Source organism: Heloderma suspectum, chromosome 5 (genome assembly GCF_057233095.1).
Source record: "Heloderma suspectum isolate Gila_16-S chromosome 5, 16-S_ref, whole genome shotgun sequence".
Lineage (NCBI taxonomy): Eukaryota > Metazoa > Chordata > Lepidosauria > Squamata > Helodermatidae > Heloderma > Heloderma suspectum.
In genome coordinates this window covers 220,682,038-220,701,771 of record NC_139462.1, presented here as the reverse complement: position 1 = coordinate 220,701,771, position 19,734 = coordinate 220,682,038, and the positions used below count along the sequence as shown (strand labels likewise).

Genomic DNA, 19,734 nt, shown 5'->3' with positions numbered 1-19,734 from the left:
CCCTAATATTCCTCATGAATATGCAGTGGAGGTGAAGAATAGATTTAAGGGACTAGATTTAGTAGATAGGGTCCCGGAAGAACTATGGACAGAAGTTCACAACATTGTTCAGGAGGCGGCAACAAAAAATGTCCCAAAGAAAAAGAAAACCAAGAAGGCAAGTTGGCTGTCTGCTGAGACGCGGGAAGTAGCCCAAGAAAGAAGGAAAGCCAAAGGCAACAGTGAAAGGGGGGGATATGCCCAATTAAATGCAAAATTCCAGAGGTTAGCCAAAAGAGATAAGGAATTATTTTTAAACAAGCAATGCGCAGAAGTGGAAGAAGATAATAGAATAGGAAGGACAAGAGACCTCTTCCAGAAAATTAGAAACATTGGAGGAAAATTCCGGGCAAAAATGGGCATGATCAAAAACAAGGATGGCAAGGACCTAACAGAAGCAGAAGAGATCAAGAAAGGTGGCAAGAATATACGGAAGATCTGTATAAGAAGGATAATAATATCGGGGATAGATTTGACAGTGTGGTCAGTGAGCTAGAGCCAGACATCCTGAAGAGTGAGGTTGAATGGGCCTTAAGAAGCATTCCTAATAACAAGGCAGCAGGAGACGATGGTATCCCAGCTGAACTGTTTAAACTCTTGCAAGATGATGCTGTCAAGGTGATGCATGCCATATGCCAGCAAATTTGGAAAACACAAGAATGGCCATCAGATTGGAAAAAATCAACCTATATCCCCATACCAAAAAAGGGAAGCACCAAAGAATGTTCAAACTATTGAACAGTGGCACTTATTTCACATGCCAGTAAGGTAATGCTCAAGATCTTGCAAGGTAGACTCAAGCAATTCATGGAACGAGAATTGCCAGATGTACAAGCTGGGTTTAGAAAAGGCAGAGGAACTAGAGACCAAATTGCCAATATCCGCTGGATAATGGAGAAAGCCAGGGAGTTTCAGAAAAACATCTATTTCTGTTTTATTGACTATTCTAAAGCCTTTGACTGTGTGGATCATAACAAATTGTGGCAAGTTCTTGGGGATACCAAGTCATCTTGTCTGCCTCCTGAGGAATCTGTATAACAACCAAGTAGCAACGGTAAGAACAGACCACTGAACACGGACTGGTTTAAGATTGGGAAAGGAGTACGGCAGGGTTGTATACTCTCACCCTACCTATTCAACCTGTATGCAGAACACATCATGAGACGTGCTGGGCTTGATGAAGCCAAGGCTGGAGTTAAAATCGTTGGAAGAAACATTAACAATCTCAGATATGCAGATGATACCACTTTGATGGCTGAAAGCGAGGAGGAGCTGAGGAACCTCATGACGAAGGTGAAAGAAGAAAGTGCAAAATCTGGGTTGCAGTTCAACCTCAAAAAAACCAAGATTATGGCAACCAGCTTGACTGATAACTGGCTAATAGAGGGAGAAAACGTGGAGGCAGTGACAGACTTTGTCTTTCTAGGCGCAAAGATTACTGCAGACGCTGACTGCAGCCAGGAAATCAGAAGACATTTACTTCTTGGGAGGACAGCAATGACAAATCTTGATAAAGAGTGAAGAGCAGAGACATCACACTGACAACAAAGGTCTGCATAGTTAAAGCAATGGTATTCCCCATAGTAACCTATGGCTGCGAGAGCTGGACCATAAGGAAGGCTGAGCGAAGGAAGATAGATGCTTTTGAACTGTGGTGCTGGAGGAAAATTCTGAGACTGCCTTGGACTGCAAGAAGATCAAACCAGTCCATACTCCAGGAAGTAAAGCCAGACTGCTCACTTGAGGGAAGGATATTAAAGGCAAAACTGAGGTACTTTGGCCACATCATGAGAAGACAGGATACCCTGGAGAAGATGCTGATGCTAGGGAAAGTGGAAGGCCAAAGGAAGAGGGGCCAACCAAGGGCAAGGTGGATGGATGATATTCTGGAGGTGACCGACTCGACCTTGGGAGAGCTGGGGGGTAGCGACGGCCGACAGGAAGCTCTGGCGTGTGCTGGTCCATGAAGTCACGAAGAGTCGGAAGCGACTGACCGAATAAACAACAAAAACTTACAAGATGGGATTACTACATAGGAGGTTGTAATCATCTCATTGGACAGTATTTTTTAAAATTACAAAGTATGTTTTTATGGAGGAACAAGACAAAATGCTTACAAGGCTACTAGCAGCTATTCAGATTGCATTTGTATCCTGCCCTTCCAAGGATGGCAGAGTCACAACCTCAAAACCACCCTGTAATGCAAATTAGGCTCAGAGACAGTCACATTAAGCTCAGAGACAGTCACATGTCCATGGTTAGTTTAATGAGCTTCATAGCCAAGCAGGGATCTGAACCTGGATCCCAACACCCAAATCCAAAATGGCAGCCACTGTTTCACCCTGGATTTTGTCACCCTAGCCCAGGTTTACACAACCTGTTCACCTCCAAATGTTTGGATTTGAACTCCCATCAGCCCCATCCTACAGGGCCAGTAGTCAGGAATTCTGGGACTTGTAGCCAGAAGACATCTGGAAGGTACCAGACTGGGGAAGCCCTAGACTCTAAGTGCCTTTGTTTAAAACAGGATTTCCCTATGTATTCTGCCTTTACTGCTCCTGGAACACTTTCTATTGACAAAGGCACTCTTTATATTTTACAAGTGATAAATATGGTTCTTTGATTTCTAGCTTCTACTTAGACAAAAAGGAAAGACATCAAACATATGCTATACTAACATTTTAGAATGGTTTTCATTCTATACACATATGCAGACACACATATCTGCATACAAAGAATGTCTGTTTACTTACAACTCAACAGAAGACTGGAACATTAAAATAGTTTTTATTTTGTTAAAGTTAGAAATGCTTACTTCTTCTGTCCTCTTGATTTGCGCAGGACAGAGTTCTGCCTTGGAGTACTCTCACAAATGACATCATTGCTGTCACCAGTTTCACTCTTATTTAAAGGCTGGATGTTCCATGGAGCAATAAACCCTGGCGTTGGACTGAATTGTTTAAGTTCTCCTTGTCCTAAAGAGCTTCGTTCCCCACAGTAACAAAAGGCGCAGAGCTGTTCACTGCTAAAGAGTCAGAAAAGGGGGTGGGGGAGGAAAAATTCAAAGGCTGTTATAAGAAGACAGAACACAAAGTTATGATCAGAAAGAAGTCTTGCTATCTAACATAATATTAAATACAACTAATACACTATTAAAGATTTAAATTAAATTAAATTCAACTTCATCTTTGTTTCTTTTCATATAAGTATCACAATAAAGTGAGGAACACCAAGGTTTCTCAAACTTTCTAAATTCATCCACGCTTCCTAGACTTATCCTGCTACCATCTTGGATACGCATCCTGTCAAATCACTCTGCAAGATGTTCTGGCATCTGAGTCAGAAAGTACAAATGGCACCCTTGTCCACAATAAAAAGGTACTGTAAGTTAAATAACAGCTATAAGCTAATTTTTTAACAGTACCCAAAAGCTACTGTTTCACTCTGCCCCTTGTTGGGATTGGCTCTGCAATCATGTTGGGCAAATGAGTATGTAGAGAACCTGATGCACAGCTGTTATGTATCCCATTGTGGGCTGGGATTAAGGATATTAAATATTACTTTAGCAGGAGACTCCTCCTTCCCTTCACCCCCACACAAAGAAGTGCATACTTTCTTTCATGCACACAGGCACACATGCATAGGAAGCTGCCTTATACTGAGTCAGACCACTGGTCCATCTAGCCCAGACTTTTCGACACTGACTGGCCGCAGGTTTCTCGAGTTTCAAGCAGTAATTTTTCCAGCCCTACTTGGAGAAGCCAGGGATTGAACCTAGGACCTTCTGCATGCAAAGCATGTGCTCTACCACTGAGCTACTGGCCCTACACATATCCACACACTAAATATTAACCAACAGTTCAAGTACAAATCAAATATAATCCAAGAAGAAGTATATAATGAAAGTACAAACTGCATAAAACATTAAACATATGAAAAGATGACTGGAGATAAATGTGAGAGGGGTTGCAATGGCTAAATAGAAACATCCTGAGCCAAAATAGAATTAGCAAATTGAGGGAGGCATGAAGGAATGCTTTTAGTACAATACAAAACTATCAGTGGCCATCAACCATCAAATAGAAGATAGCTGCTGGTGACGGAATTTGTTCATGCTTTCAAAATATCAGATACAGAGCCAGATTATTTAGAGAACGTCTGAGCAGTTATAATGACTAATTCTGCCCCAAATATCATAAATTGAAGGGAGGTATTGAGTGCAGCTAGGCAAAGAGCACATGAGCATAAATCCTTTAGCATTTGCATGTAAGGCAGGGCAAAGGTAGACACCCAGATTCCAAAGTGGATAAACTTGGGTGGCAAAGAATGGGGTCTCCTTTCTCTCACTTTGATAAGCCTAAGTAGCTACAAACATTTGTTCAACTCCAGCAGAGGCCCACTAATGTTTCTGTTTCTCTCTCTCTCTTTCGCTCTCTGACACACACACAAGCACACACCAGACTAAAAGATGAAATTCTACAGCTGGGCTTGGTATAGAAAGCACAGAAACAATTTTCTTTTTAGAAGAGCTTCAAGATTTTCGCCATTGCATTATCTCTGGAAAATGATGGTGATCCTTTTACCTGGTGTTCTGAACAGACAGAAAGTGCTACAATGTTTTCAGCCCAGTCTTATCCACTGTTACTCAGAACTAGCTGATTTCAATGGGACTTACTCCCTAATCAGTTTGCATAGGAATACATCCTTAACCCTTGAGTCTTATGAATATTTTACTGCCTACTATGAACAGGCAAAAACTAAATTTATCAATTGATGTATTTAAAATATTTTTAAAAGCTTTTTTCATAATTCAGTATTTCTTTCTGATGTGCAGCAATCCTGCTCATTACTGAGAGCCTTCAAAACACTTTACTTCAGCAGGCAATGAAGTGACTGGGATGCATGAGACTCTCTAACCAGCAGGATCTAGTCTTCAGAATAATATTTTTAAATGGGCCAATGAGCAATACTTAACATGTCAGCTATTCATCACTTTGTATTTTACTGAGATAAGAACAATGGGGCCATTATTACATTTAATTATTCTTTAGAGCTCTAGGCATTGATAAATGGATTTTAAAAATGTAATTGTACTTTAACTGAAATCCACTACTCTGGTGACCAAGTTACTTCTGGGTAAACTTTGGTAATTTGTAGAGCAGGTTTTGGAAGCCTATAATGCTTTGGGAGAATTAAAGACATTTTTTTTTTTAAAAGAGATACACTGAGTTTCAAAATGACTGGTGGTCTGCTAAAATTCCAGTTTGGGAAGTCTGAACCACACTCCATTAGTGGTATACTTGCAACACAAGTGTAGTGAATACATTTTACATGGACTTCTAATAACTAGCAAACAGTGTGTGTGCTTTTAAATATCATTTATTTATACTTATGTAATACAGCAGCCTTAGGCCTCCAACAAAGAAGAAATGAAGGCAAGGTTCCTCAAAATAGAAAATATGAAACTAAACTAAATGTGAAGCTCAATATAGTAAATTCCATCTGCCATGGAACTACTCTGAAATAAGTGCTTTAAGAATTATATCCCTAGAAGGAATTAACAGAACACTGTAAAGAAAGGCACATGTATTTGGGGTGCAGGACCATAGCTCCAGTGTAGATCACATACTCTGAATTAATTCCATGGCCTCTCCAGTTAAAAGGATCAAATAGTAGGTGATAGGAAAGACTCTGCCTCAAGGTTTCATTCAGTGGTGTCCTTCTGTCTGTAGAATGGATACTGCTGGTTGATCGAATCCCCCCCTTTGCAGTCCCCAGCACACTCTCCAGATCTGGACCATCCAGAGTATATTTACAGGGGCTGCAGGGGGAGAAGGGGAAGGAAAACTCCTGTTGTGCAAGCAGAAGCCCTGTGATCCATTTGTGCCACTGTCTGTCAAAGCGATCAACACTGAGCTAGATGGTATAAGGCAGTTACTACTGTATGTCATTAAAATAAAGGATTTACATTTTGGTGATATTAAATCCACACACAAATATCCAAAAGTATTTAAGCTGAGTTAATATCATATAATACTGATACATTTCTGTGTAATTTGTTAACAAAAGACACATATGAAAAATATTTTCCCACTCCTATACCTCCTGCACACTACGCCACCGGTCTCAAATATAACATCTGCTAACACAAGCTACTGCTTCCTACCAGAAGCACAATGATGGAAAAGCTGTACTTCCAACATCCTCTGCACCATTTGTTTAGGTTCTAGCTCTTCCTCCACCACTGACTAAGCATCTGTCTTTCTAACCTGGCTTTTGCTTCAACACCAACAGAGGCAATGGAGCTTGCAGATTCCTCAGACACTGAGCGCTGAAGAACTGGTGTTAGCTTCTTGTCACCATCCACTTCAGTTTGGGTATCTTCCTCTGCAGATTGTTCCTTGATTTCTGTTTGAGAAGGAGAGTAAGTTGATTATAGATCCCACTTTTAAATGTCCTATTCTGCTTACTTTCAAAAACGTCACTATTACAACGCCTATGTTAATGGATTTACCCTGCTCTCAGTATTATTGATAATTTAATTCTATGATTATGCCTATATTTTAAGCACGTTTTTAAAGGTGTTTCAATATTTAACCTCTCTCATTATAATAGCAGTTTAAAATATAAATGTCACTATGTTACTAGCATAGACAAGGGGTTGGATTCAGATTTAGATGTCTGCATTTAGGCTGGCGGACTTTGCTGCCTGCTCTTTCCCAAAACAGCCCCTCCAGCCCCTCAAAAACTGCCACACAAAAGGTCAGTGAACTTTGCTGAATGGCGTAAACTGTGGTACAGGGGTACAGGTGGGATCCCTGAAATTTGGGTAGAAGCACCTCATATAAGCACAGCATCTGCCCAAATTTCATAGATCACACCTAGCCCCTCACATCACAGCCTACCATATTCAGAAGGCAGAGCCAACCATCTATATAACATTTTCAGGGGGCTGGAGAGAATGTGATGGGGAGAAGGCAAGGATGTCCATTTTCAGCTCATAGATCTATAGAATATTTGTGTATTTATTAGGTACACAGAGGTAGTGGAGCATGAAGCAAAGATAACTGAATTAGTGCTTCAAAGGAATTTTGCTTGGAACTGAAATCTGAATATTTAAAAAGGTAATATTTCAGCAAAGTCTGTATACATGCAGTTTTTAAAAGAAACTTTTAAAAAGAAACTCTTTTCAAGAGAACTAAAGCATGTGCATTTATCAACTGACATTACCAAAACAGAGGTAAGTAGCCTGCTGTCTATTATAGATTTGGATACACAAGTTAAAGTGAGCAGCACACACTACAGGTTGTTAAAATGAACTGTACCTAAAAATACAGTACAATTTAAAATGTAGCACAAACATGCCATAAAACATGGATTATTTCATGATATTTTGAGTGACAGAAGAAGCCAACTGCCATATTACTGGCAACAATTGCATTGGAGCAAAGAGGATAAGAACTGCTTAAAATGATACAAAAGACACTGATTTTTCAAGCTGTTGAAAGGCAAAACATTACACAGTATGCAAAACCTTTGGTATGGAAACATCTATTTGGTAGTACAGAATTAAAATAAACTGTTGTTCTATGTGAATGCAAAAGCATTTACCAGAAAAAAAACTAGAAGAGCAAGTGAGCAGAATAAAACTGGCATATATTTACTAGTTTACTATTTACTTACTAAAGGAAATGTGCATGCATGTTTTGTAATAAGAAAATATTCCTTTATGCTGCAATTTATTTATATTTGTTTATTTTGATTTTTAAAAAACCTTTACATCCCACCTTATTTCCAAGAGGAACTCTAACAAATTAAAAAATTATCATAATAGGAACAATCATAAAACCACAACATTAACAGAAGAACAATAACCATTTCTAAGCACAGCAGCCAAAACTAGGGATACATTTAAAAAAAAAATCAGGTAAGCACCTTTTTAAACCACGTTCTTGCCAGCCACCTATCAGATGATACAGCCTGACAAGCCTCAATTGACAGGGCATTACATAAGGTAGGCATCAGCATAGGAAAAGCCCATCATGTTTTGCAGGGTCAGGGAACCTAAACAATTCTGGTCCAATAGCAAGGGTTTGTAAATTGACCTGAATGCTTCATATCCCTGGAAGATGGAAACAGGCCAAGACATACCAGCATTCAAGTGAAAGTCATCCAAGGAATGAAGCTGAAGAGCTACCCAGACCAAAATGCAAGCGACAATGATTTCTGAGATACAGTACTAAAAAAATGAAATGCGGTGTTAGGAAGTACAAAGCAGCATGCAATATGGTTAAAGTACAATGAGGCTGTTTTTTTTATTGATCTGGATAAACAAACAGATCTCTATAATCAAAGGAAACTTTGAGACCCTCAAGAGAAAGAAACTGACAACACCTTGAATGGCCACATAAGAAACCTGTCTGTTACATTATCTAACGCAAAGCTCTCTTCTTTAGCTCAGTTTATAAAAAGGTGGCTTGCTAGTTTGAACAGGATGAAGGCTACTGTACACTAAATCAATATCAGGAAAGACAGATTATTTGATAGTCACAAATATGGGACTGATCAGAATACAACTGGATAGACAACACTGTGTTGACCACTACAATATGTTTGTCAGGGATATGGTTTTAAATTAATCCTTTCAGCTAATCTTATCATATCTATTTTCAGACATTGACACTTGAAATTTCTACATTGTAGGGAGAAAACACTAATAGGTTTTGGACAAACAAAATAGACCATGAGCTGTACTGGAGAATACAGATGGATGCTGTAAAAAGAATTACTTTAATGTTGATGGATTTATCATAAGATGTTTCCCACAACATTCAGTGGTAACACTAATCTGATATATAAAATGTTTCAGTTTTGAAATCTTGTTAGTTATAATATGATCTCAAAATGTACAGAGGATACAAAGACTAGAAAGATTACTGTCTATAAATAAGAGATAAGCAATTTGTGAGGATTTGAAAAAAAGAGAATGATTAATGGATTAGATTCTAATAATTACAGTATAAAATTCAATTACAACAGTGGCAACAACCAATATTTCAAACACAAATTTGCTGAAAATATCTATAGCTAAAACTCAGAAGCCAAAATTGACTAAATATTGTATTGTTGCCCTGTTTTGTAAGTAGCTTTGAATATTTACTATTAAAAAATATAGAAATTAATCTAAATAAATAGATTAAATTTCAAATAGCACACTCAAGAGATATTTATTGATGACATTTTTATACCACCCATCAATCAAGTCCTCTAGGTGGATTACAAAACTTATGAAATCAATAACACAAAAAGAACAAAGATCATCAAAACCGATTTAACAGAGTATCAATACAACCAGCATAAACCCTACAAAACCCAGGAGAAGATTAGCATAAAAACAAGGATACAGCAAAAGATCACTATAAAACCAGCACGTTGGCAAGCTGTTTGGCACAGAGCACACACAGACAGCCCCCCGCTCCAATATTTGGCAGAATATGGTGTATTCACTTTAAGGAATTCAGCCTAGAAGCTCAGCATGTCAAGGCTTGGAGACATTACAGAACCAAGTGAATTTAGCAAGTAATCTTGCCATGAGGGCAACAGCATTCAGTCACATGCCCAGGCCCATCACCTAATCAAACATCGCTAGATTAACTGCCATACAACTAGATTGGGCACAGCAATCAGGGAAGTAGATATGCATGCACCCCAGGAACAGAGTGACTTCCCTCCAGGTCTGACAATCACTGACAGGAATTTCTCCAATCTTAACCCTCAAACTGTGAACCTGATCCTTTAGGGGGAGTGCAAACCTATCTAATATAGTTTGAACACCACTCAACTGGGATAAACCTTCATGGCACTTTCATGTAGATGTTGAACAAGAGGATTTTTAAAAATCCCTGTGGAACCCTGTAACCTAATTGCCACTGGGTAAAGCAATAACTCCCCAGCTTTGGGACTCAACCATCTAGGTAGGAAGAGAACCACATCCATACAGTACGTCCCATTCCCAACTCACACAATCTATCCATAAGGATACCATGATTGTGGTATCGAAAGCCACTGGGAGGGTTAGGAGAATCAAAAGGGTCACATTCCCCCATCTCTTTCTCAGCAAAGATAATCCAGATGTAATGCCCAGTTGAAATGATCTAGAAACAGTTTGCCCAGGAAAGGGATATTTGCCACCATCCTATATTTGTTAACATCCGCTGGGTCCAGATTAGATTTCTTTAAACATAGTCTAAGCAGAACTCTTTTAAAGAGGCTGATGTTGCTCCCTCTCTCAAAGAGGAATTTACAACCTCCTGGACCCATTCAAACATCCCCTCCCTATTAGATGTAATAAACCAAAAGGGTCAAGGTGGCCAGCCAGCCAACCCTACCCCAGCACCTTGTCTACATCCTTAGACCTCAACAACTGTAGCTCATCCAATACAAACAGCACCAAACTGTGCTCTGGACACTTCCACTAATGGAACTGAATTAAAATCATAGTGTGATTTTATGGTTGTTTTATTGCTACCTGTTTTATTAATATTGTATGCCACTCTGTGCTCCTTTGGAGGAAAGGTGGGGTACAATAATTCTTGAATGAATGAATGGATGGATGAGTAAGTGTTGTGAGTGACTTTATTTTCAAAGTGTCTTGCAAATATGTCACAACAAGTGGGTCAACCATTTCTCTTTCTGGACCTGATTGTAACAGGCTTCTAACTACCTGGAAAAGCTGTGCTGAACAACACTGAGAAGACACAATGGTGGTGAAGAAGAATTCTTTCAAAACATTTTATCTATCTAACAAGGTTTAAATTGGAAGTGATCTTTATCAGCCATCAATATCATCTACTGCATTACAGCAGACTAATCTAAGGTTCTCAGATAAAACATTCGAAAGGAAGTGAACTGAATATATTCCTGAAAATAATTAAGGAGCTAACCTTACACAGATACCTCCTCATGAAGGAGAGGAACACAGAAGCAAGTTTTCTCTATAGCAGTGCTTAGAGGAGGGATAGACAACATGGTGCCCTTCCGATGTTTTAGATTATGACTCCCATCAGACCAAGTTAGCATGGCCAATGGTTAGGGATTATGGGAGTTGTAGTCCAAAAAATTTGGAGGGCACTACTCGCCTACCCCTGGCCTAGAGTAGGGAACTCACTGCCCTGGGAAGTTCCACAAACCTCTTCACTTTGCACATTTAGGAAGCAAGTTGAAGCAGCCTTGTTTAAGCAGTCTTTTTATAGTATATTTTCTGTATCTAATTACTTTCTTTGTTCTTTTGATAGTTTTGCAGCTTTAGGTTTTTGTCTGGCATATTACTGCTGAATTAATATTATTATTGTGATATGATTTTACACGTTTGTGAGTTTTGTTAGCTGCTCTGAGGGTCCTTTTTAGGGTCAATGATGCAGGATACAAATTATCCTAGAGTGATTACTTTCTTATAATTTAAACCAACTCTTTATCGACGTATACTCCATTAATCAACTGTAATAAAAAATACACAAAGCAGACAGGAAAAATGAAAAGTATGAGTTAGATCCAGACTTAGTCTTCCTTAGAGTAGACCAACTGAAAGTCATTGAGGCTTGAGTTAGTATGACTAACTTAAGTGTGATTGATTTCAATGGGTCTACCGGAACTATGGCTATACCTGGATTCAACCCAATATGTTTCAAAGATCACAATGGTATCACATAACAAACCTTACAATTTTTGAAAGGCTTCACCCCTGAATAACTTAATTATTCTCAGCTTTAATGTGTCAGTTTTCAAGGAAAAAAGCTGGAAAATAAAAGTCACCTCAGTTACAAAAATATAAATTGTAATGTCCTCCATCCACATTTTCCCATTGACCTTAAGTATAACTGAGGCCTTGAGTTCCTATTAGTTGGAGGGGAGATTCATAAATGCATTAAATAAATACTAAATAAAATATGAACAGAATTTGTGGTGAACTAGGATATCAAATCAGGGGTTGAAGCAAATTTGTTGTACTTTATACCCAAAAGGAAAGAGGGTATGGGCAAATATGGGTTCCATATTTGTTATATGGGCAAATTGCTTTCCTGAGTAACCTGACAGATTTCAAACATTTCAACAGTATGCAAGACTTCAAGGCAGAAGCGGCTGCTAGGCTGGGAACTTTCCCTTCATGGAGAATAGACCTCTTGAATCTCACTCCCCACAGTGCACAACTGGTAAGAAAAAATAGGGGGTAAAACCTAATGAATATAAAAAGCCACTCCACTCACTCACTTTACTGAGGGAATAGTAATTAACCAGAAGAGAAGAAAAAGAAAAGATCTCTGCTGAAGGCCTGAAAGCCAGGACTTCCTGCTACTTTGTAGCAGTCAGGAAAAAACACAACATTAAGATTGCTTGGGGATTCACACACACCAGCACATGTTCTTAATGTGTGTCCATTCAGAAAGGCATGTGTCTTGGCTTCTGCCCAAATTCTAGAATCTTCCCACATACTGCCCTGTGCACACACAATGCCAAATGTAGGACTGCACCAAAGGACAAAGGAAAACGAAGTACCTGGGATCATGAGGATTGAGGAGGAGACTAAAAAGTTGCACTGATTTCTAATGAAGTGCAAATGTGGTCTTAGTAACTTGTCCTTCCTTTAATGTTCTATATTTTCCCTTTAGTTTTAAGACTGTTTAAAATACCCCATTAAAATAGCACTTTTAAAGCACATTTCTATACCTGATTACTCTAGAACTGTCACATTCTAAAAAGGAAGCACTGCTATTATATATGCCTTTACCAGTTTCCACAGTGTTTTCTGTTTCTGCTGTCTCCAACCCATCCATGCTGTCTTCATCCTCCACTGCAGGTTTTCCTCTACTTCGAGGCCTATGAAATATAAGAAAGGGACTGTTCATGATATATTTTAAAAAGCGCTAGTTTAAAACTGCCAAGGAAATCACTCTATTAATCGTAGTGTCCAATGAGGTGGAATTTAGAAGTGTTAAAAGTAGAAACGGATAGAATATATGACAAGATTGATATGTACCACTTTAATCCATCTGCTCATACCTGTCCACTTCACTTGCTATTAACTAACGAATATTTCTGATCTAAAACATGTAGGCTGGGATCCAAAGAACCAGTTTAGGAATACCAAAACACTTTGGCTCATACAATGGAACTCCTTTTCTTATTGAAACAGCAATCCACCTGCACCCATTATATCAGAAACTGCTTTTGACAGTCACCTGATTCAAAAGCAGTTTCCCATGTGGAGGAGGGGATTAGCAGATGTTCAAGAAACTCAAGTCCAAAGCTTCCTTGCAAGTGGGTAACTAGCTGAACAGTTGTGTGGATCCTGGCCATAATGTGAAAGCTGAAAAGTAGTCCTAAAACATTTAAATAAATTAATAAATTACAAAACCTTCTGGTTGGCTAAAAAGATTAACCTACCCAGATTAATCTAGCGACATATTAATCTAACAGCAGATTTATGAAAATTATTAGTGCAAGTACTTATGCAATAATGGGTAAATTGTTTCTACCCACTCCTGTCAGAGGTGTTAGCAACTCATGAATAATCTCTGCCATGGAGTTAGAGCCCTCTTTTGGCAATTTAAGCGCCTTCTTTCTCATTATTAGGCCAGTTTCTTTCTCTCCGAGGTGGTTGCCCCACTCTTGGCTCTAAAACAAGTTTTATGTTGTCTATCTCAGTTTACCAGCACACATCCCAGAGACAATGCTGATAATTTCAAAAAAATTCTTGCATTTAAGCATCATTCCGTGACAAAAATTTTGTTGATGGCACAGAAGGATGGCTCAGGCTGCCATCTTGTTAGGGTGACCTCCCCCCCCCACCTGATTTCCCAATATTATATTGTGTTTCTCCTGAAAAAACTTTTCAGTCATACTTTAATTCTGAGATTATTATTTCACATGGACAAAGCCAAGAGAAAATAATATATGGTGAGTGGAGAAGTATTACATGCTTATTCAGCCTGAAAAAAGTTATTAAAGAGTAAATGATGGCAAGTATGTATAAGAACTTATTTTGCTCTTATTCTATGGGAAGGGCAGATAGTGTGATCTAATAGTCTAAATTCTCAAAAAGGAATAAGGAGCAGAGGTTATGTAGTGCTTCTAATCATAAAATCTCTAGCACCTATGTACACCAGTTATGTACATTAAAGAGAGGAGGCACAACCAAGGATTAAAATGGCACTTTAGAACATGGTATCCAATTACTCCAAAATTGTCATATATACTACCTCCTATAGAAAACCATCAGGTGGTTAGATTAAAATATTTCCTTCTGTTTATTTCACAGGTTATATAAACTTTTGTATTTACATCCTACAGTGAATCTATTAATATGGAAAGAAGTGAAACACACACATACCCCTTTGAAATGTGCCACACTGATGATTTCTCAACTGTGTCCCCCTCTCCTAAACACATTTTAAGCAATGCATTTAACATTAGCAAAATCACAGGTTTGAACTAATTGAATATAATTACTTCTTTTCAATAGAGAACATACCCACATCTGGTGTTTTCATGCAATTTTCCTCTTTTGCATTTACTACAAAAGACTTTCCAACTACTGCACAGGTTTAAAATAGCACCATTAGGAAAAAAATTACAAAATAGAAATCAGAAGAATATATTTATACTTTGATTTAATTTGATTTTAGTTTATGAAACAATGTGAAGAAATAGTATAGTGTTCTATAATCTAAAGCAATACAATTGTATAATTGATTCCTAATACTTAAAGAGGGAGATATAAAAAAAGTTGCTCTGAAAGACGGTTAACACAATGGGCAGGTTCACCTGTCACACCAAGCCACCCTGAGAATAGGCCACCATGGGTTGGTTGTTCTCACTAACCTGGCAGACAATCGGGCACTCTGTGGTTTGCCATGGCTTGTTTCCTCCTTCAATCCCCCCACTGGCTCTGGCATGTATCCCAGGTGCCTTTGTGGCAGAACGCCTCATTTCCTTGGACCCTACGTCAGCACCCTTTCCGCAACTGGTCCACTGGGGTTGCTGGCTCCTGAGGGAAACTCCCCCCCCCCCGCATCAAATTGCCAAATGGAATTAATTTTCTGAAGCCTTATGAACATGGTAATGCATTCGCAACCGTGTGTGTGTGTGCGGTTTTGTGCTCTTGCATGAGAGCATCTGTCTGATATTTAGCCCAGCATACTGATATTCCCCTCTTCACGCTCTATTTCCAGGCTTCCCTTGCTAGCGAACACCTTTTCTTTAAAGGCTGCTTCACATTACACTGAAGTAAGAACACCCGCACCCAAAGCACCTTCTGCAGCTGCCAGCAGCTTTCAGCTTCCCCCATCCTTCATGCTTGTTGCTTCCCCCTGTTGCTAGCTGTCACATACACATATGGGTTACAGAGCAGTGAACGGGATCACTAAGCATATGCAAATATCATGGCAGAGCAGTAACACGGAGGGGAAATTTACTGAAATTTCTTAACAGTAAATATTGACTCCTGTGCAGTTGTGCAGGGCTGAAAATTAAAAAATAAAAATAAAAACTTAATTGCAAGCTTGTTTGGGACACTCTCCAGGGTCCTTTCTTCTCTGTTTTTAGGAGCACAGAGTGGAGGGCACTGAGAAGGGATAAGGGAGGATGGCAGCAGTGATAGTGAAGAAGTGGCAAGGTATTTTGCTGTTCTTGCCAGATGGCTCTCTAGGCGTTCCCAGCAATCCACGATTAAGTCGCCCCGCTGGGTTCGGATGACACAAGAAGCCACTATGGGTATGAACAACCCTATAACAAGCCATGGGTTCTCAGAGTGGCTTCTTTGTGAAAAATAAGCCATCCTGCAGAAACCATGCCAGGTTCCCATGGTGGGTTGCCATGACATGCGAACCAGGTCAATATGTCCAACTTGGACAAATATTTCTTTTCAGTGTTACAAGTATTAGCTGGCTGCTCTTCAGCTGTGGCTTTCTAAGCAGTTTACAAATAAAAGCATAAAATAAAATCAGCAAACAAACCACAGCAGACAGAAGACCACAAGCTACAAATGCCAAAAGACTAAAAAACCTAAAAAGCCTGAGCAAATAAATATATTTTACTGAAGCAAGAGAAAAGATGGTGGTAAGTGAGCCTCTCTGGGAAGATTGTTCCAAACAATATGCCACAACGGAAAAAGTCCTGTCTTCAGTCTCCACCCTTCTCACAGCAGAGCGACATGGAGCAGGGCCCTTATACAAATCTATGGAGCAACCACACTTGGAATACTGTGTACAGTTCTGGTCACCACACCCCAATAAAGATATTGTAGAGCTTGAAAAAGTGCAGAAAAGGGCAACTAAAATTATCAAGGGGCTGAAGCATCTCCCCTATGAGAGAAGGTTACAAAACCTGGGATTGTGCTGTAGTCCCATGAAGCTGACTGGTGGGAGATTCAGGACAGATAAAAGGAAGTACTGCTTCACACAGCGCATAGTTAAACTATGAAATTCGCTATCACAGGATGTAATGATGGCCACCAATTTGGATGGCTTTAAAAAGGGGGTTAGACAAATTCCTGGAGGAAAAGGCTATCAATGGCTACTAGTTTTGATGGCACCAGAGGCAGTGAGCCTATGTACACCAGTTGCTGGGGAACATGGGTAGGAGAGTGCTGTTGCACTCATGTCCTACTTGTGGGCTCCTAGTCAACAGCTGGTTGGCCAGTGTGTGAACAGAATGCTGGACTAGATGGACCCGTGGTCTAATCCAGCATGGCTCTTATGTTCTTATGTAGGGCCACAAAGTCCAGTCTCAGTACCTTGGCAGGTTCATATGGGAGAAGGTGGTCCTTTTGAAACAGTCATCCCAAGCTATTTAGGGCTTTGTAAGTTAAGACCATCACTTTGAATTGTGCCCAGAAACAACTAGCAGCCAATGTAGCAGTCAAGTAGCATGATACACTCTGTATGTTCCGTCCCTGTTAGCTAGCAATAGTGCTGCCATATTTTGCCTCTACTGTCATGTCTGAACAATCTTCAGGTCAGTTCCACATTCAACACATTACAATAGTCTAAGCAAGATGTTACCAGCACATGGATAACTGTGGCCAGGCTATTTCTGTCTGGGAGGGGTCATAACCACCCTAAGCTAGTGAAAGTTACTGCAGGCCATAGAGACCAGCTAGACCTTCAAAGATAAGGCCTGGTCAAACAGCACCTCCAGACTTGACTTGTTCTTTCATGGGGAGTGCAACCACATACACAACACCACCACCCCCCGACCAAATGAGCTACCCACCCCATCTTGTCTGGACTGAGATTTTATTGGCCCGCATCTATTCCATTGCTGATCACACCCAATTATTCAGCACTTCTACAGCTTTACCAGAGTTAGATGAAAAAGAGAAATAGAGTTGGGTTTCATCAGTGTTCTGATGACAACTGACTCCAAATCTCCAGATGATCTCACTCCACTGCTTCATGTAGGTATTGAATACCATGGGGCCAAAATAGAGCCCTGCAGAACACAATAGCAAGGGCTGAGCAATAGACCCCCCATCACCACTTTATGGAGATGGCCAAAATACAAACAGGACCATTGCAACTCAGCACTCCTTTCATCCCAGACAGCTGATCCAGAAAAATACAATGGTTGATGATATCAGAAGATGCCAAGATGTCCAGAAGAATCAAAAGCATTGCACCTCTCTCTCGTAGAATAGGTCAGTTATCAGGGTGACCAAACCTTCCTGTACTAATTTGAGGCCTGGAACAGGACTGAAATAGGCCTAGATCAGCCTTGCCCAACCTGGTGCCTCCAGATGCTTTGGACTACAATTCCCATAAGCCCTGGCCAGCATTGCTAATTATCAGGAATGCTGGGAGTTGTAGTCCAAAAGGTTGGGGAAAGCTGCTTTCGATAATCAGTGCCCTCCAAGGCTGTGTTGAGTTTATCACTTTGCCAAAAAAGGATATATTGGTGACTGGCTGGTAGCTGGCACAGTCCTCTGGGCCCAGCATGGCTTTCTTCAGAAGTGGTCACACAAAGTGCCTCCAAGTATGGCTGGGACTACCCACCCCCTCATGCATGGAGGTTTTTATAACCATCAGGACCCAACCAGTCAACCCACTCCCCGCTAGCTGTCACTAGCCAAGATGGGCAAGGGTCAAGTATCTTGTCAACATCCTCTGACCTCAACAACTTAAATTCCTCCATAACAATTTTGGGCTCTACCCGTTGGGAGAGGGTATTTAATAGCAATTACCAACTTGCAAGCCAACTCTGTATGCCACAGAATAGCTAGGGCTTTGTCAGGAGCATGAGCCATTTCAACAGGAAACTCCCCAAAGTCTCTCAGGAATCCATCAGAGACCATTCTAATTGGTCCCCCACCTCTACATAGGAAAGAAACTGCAGCAAGCTTAAACATTACCACAAAATGATCCAATCACAACAAGAAAATCAAAGAAAACTCCCCCACTTCCATACCACCATTCTCCTGCCCAGAGTAGAACAGCAAACTGGGCCAATGACATGCTGGGTGGCTACCATAAAATTCTGAGCCACCCCTGACAATGTAGCCTCAGTACTGATGTTGAAGTCTCCCAGAACCTACATCTTAGAGATCCTAAACACCAACCTCAAGACCATGAGACTGTTGGGCAGTGGGGTGAGTGGTACACCAGGAGAATTCCCAATCAGTCACAATTGCTGAGCATCAAATTCAAAAGTTTAAAATTGATTCCATACAGGAAGTGTGGAAAGGGAGATTTTAGATTATTGCAGTCACTCTCCTCTCCTATCTGTGAGCCCATGCTGGGGCTGCACTGAGTACCCAGGTGAGCACAGCTGGGACAAACAGATAACTCCCAGGTTAGAGTAATGCAGACCAAGTTGGCTCCTTCAGCCAGGATCAAATCCTGGATGACCTTATATAGATAATTCAAAGTTGGGAGTTAGTTGGTTATCCCATTTTGACTGCCTTCCCATTGACCGATTCTCATGAAACACACTTCATTGGAAAGCTCTTGACACGCAGATTAATGAATAACAATTATTTTCACTATAATACCAAGTTGGGAATTTATGTCCATTAGGCTTTTTTTTTTTTTTAAGAATTAGGCTTTCTTCTACAACGATGTACTATAAAGTTTTATTTTTAATATCAAAAAGTGTCAAGTATAATTAAACAAACATAATTAATTGAAATTGGAGCAAAATGAAATATCAACTAAAAAAAAGTCTCTGTACACCTTTATAAACATAAGTGCAGGCCAAAGTACAATGATATACCAGTAACATGCTGTCAGGAGGCCCTAGCTGGCTTCTTTCAGTCTACTCCAGTAGCCAACTCCAGTCACAGACAAAGAATTCTTTTCAAGGCTTTATTCCTTTTACAACTTAATAACTCTATCACCAGCGACTAAGCTATGAACAGCAGAGTAATCTATGCCCCGGGTTGGAAACAGTTGGTCCCCGTTTGAATGAGAATCACTTGCAGACCCTGAACTTACGGGCTAGGGAGAGTCCCTCCCCTTTTCCCTTGGGTCCTCTGGACGCGACCGTTGCTTGCGCGCCGAACGGGCGCTACACCTCCTTTCTGCGCCCTCCATAGCTTGTCGCTCTCTGCGTCTGCGTCGAGCATCCATCCAGACCTCCTCCCACGCTCTTTCACTCCCAGGACTGCTATCTATGTCTGGAATGCCGGCCGGAGAAATCTCTGCC

The 19,734-nt window shown here is 40.2% G+C and overlaps 1 protein-coding gene across 22 annotated transcripts in view; it reads right to left on the bottom strand.

Annotated features, from left to right (window-relative positions):
• KMT2C (lysine methyltransferase 2C) overlaps window positions 1-19,734 on the bottom strand; it is a 255,472-nt gene that overhangs the window by 176,218 nt on the left and 59,520 nt on the right. For 20 of the 22 annotated variants that reach the window (XM_084859346.1, XM_084859347.1, XM_084859349.1 and 17 more), the window contains 3 exons: window positions 12,824-12,912; window positions 6,309-6,447; window positions 2,855-3,064 (listed from right to left, as the gene is read on the bottom strand). In XM_084859346.1, coding sequence (XP_084715472.1) covers window positions 2,855-3,064; window positions 6,309-6,447; window positions 12,824-12,912 — 438 coding nt within the window. The remainder of the gene's footprint in view (window positions 1-2,854; window positions 3,065-6,308; window positions 6,448-12,823; window positions 12,913-19,734) is intronic. The other 2 variants (XM_084859348.1, XM_084859343.1) reach the window with 1 other exon arrangement.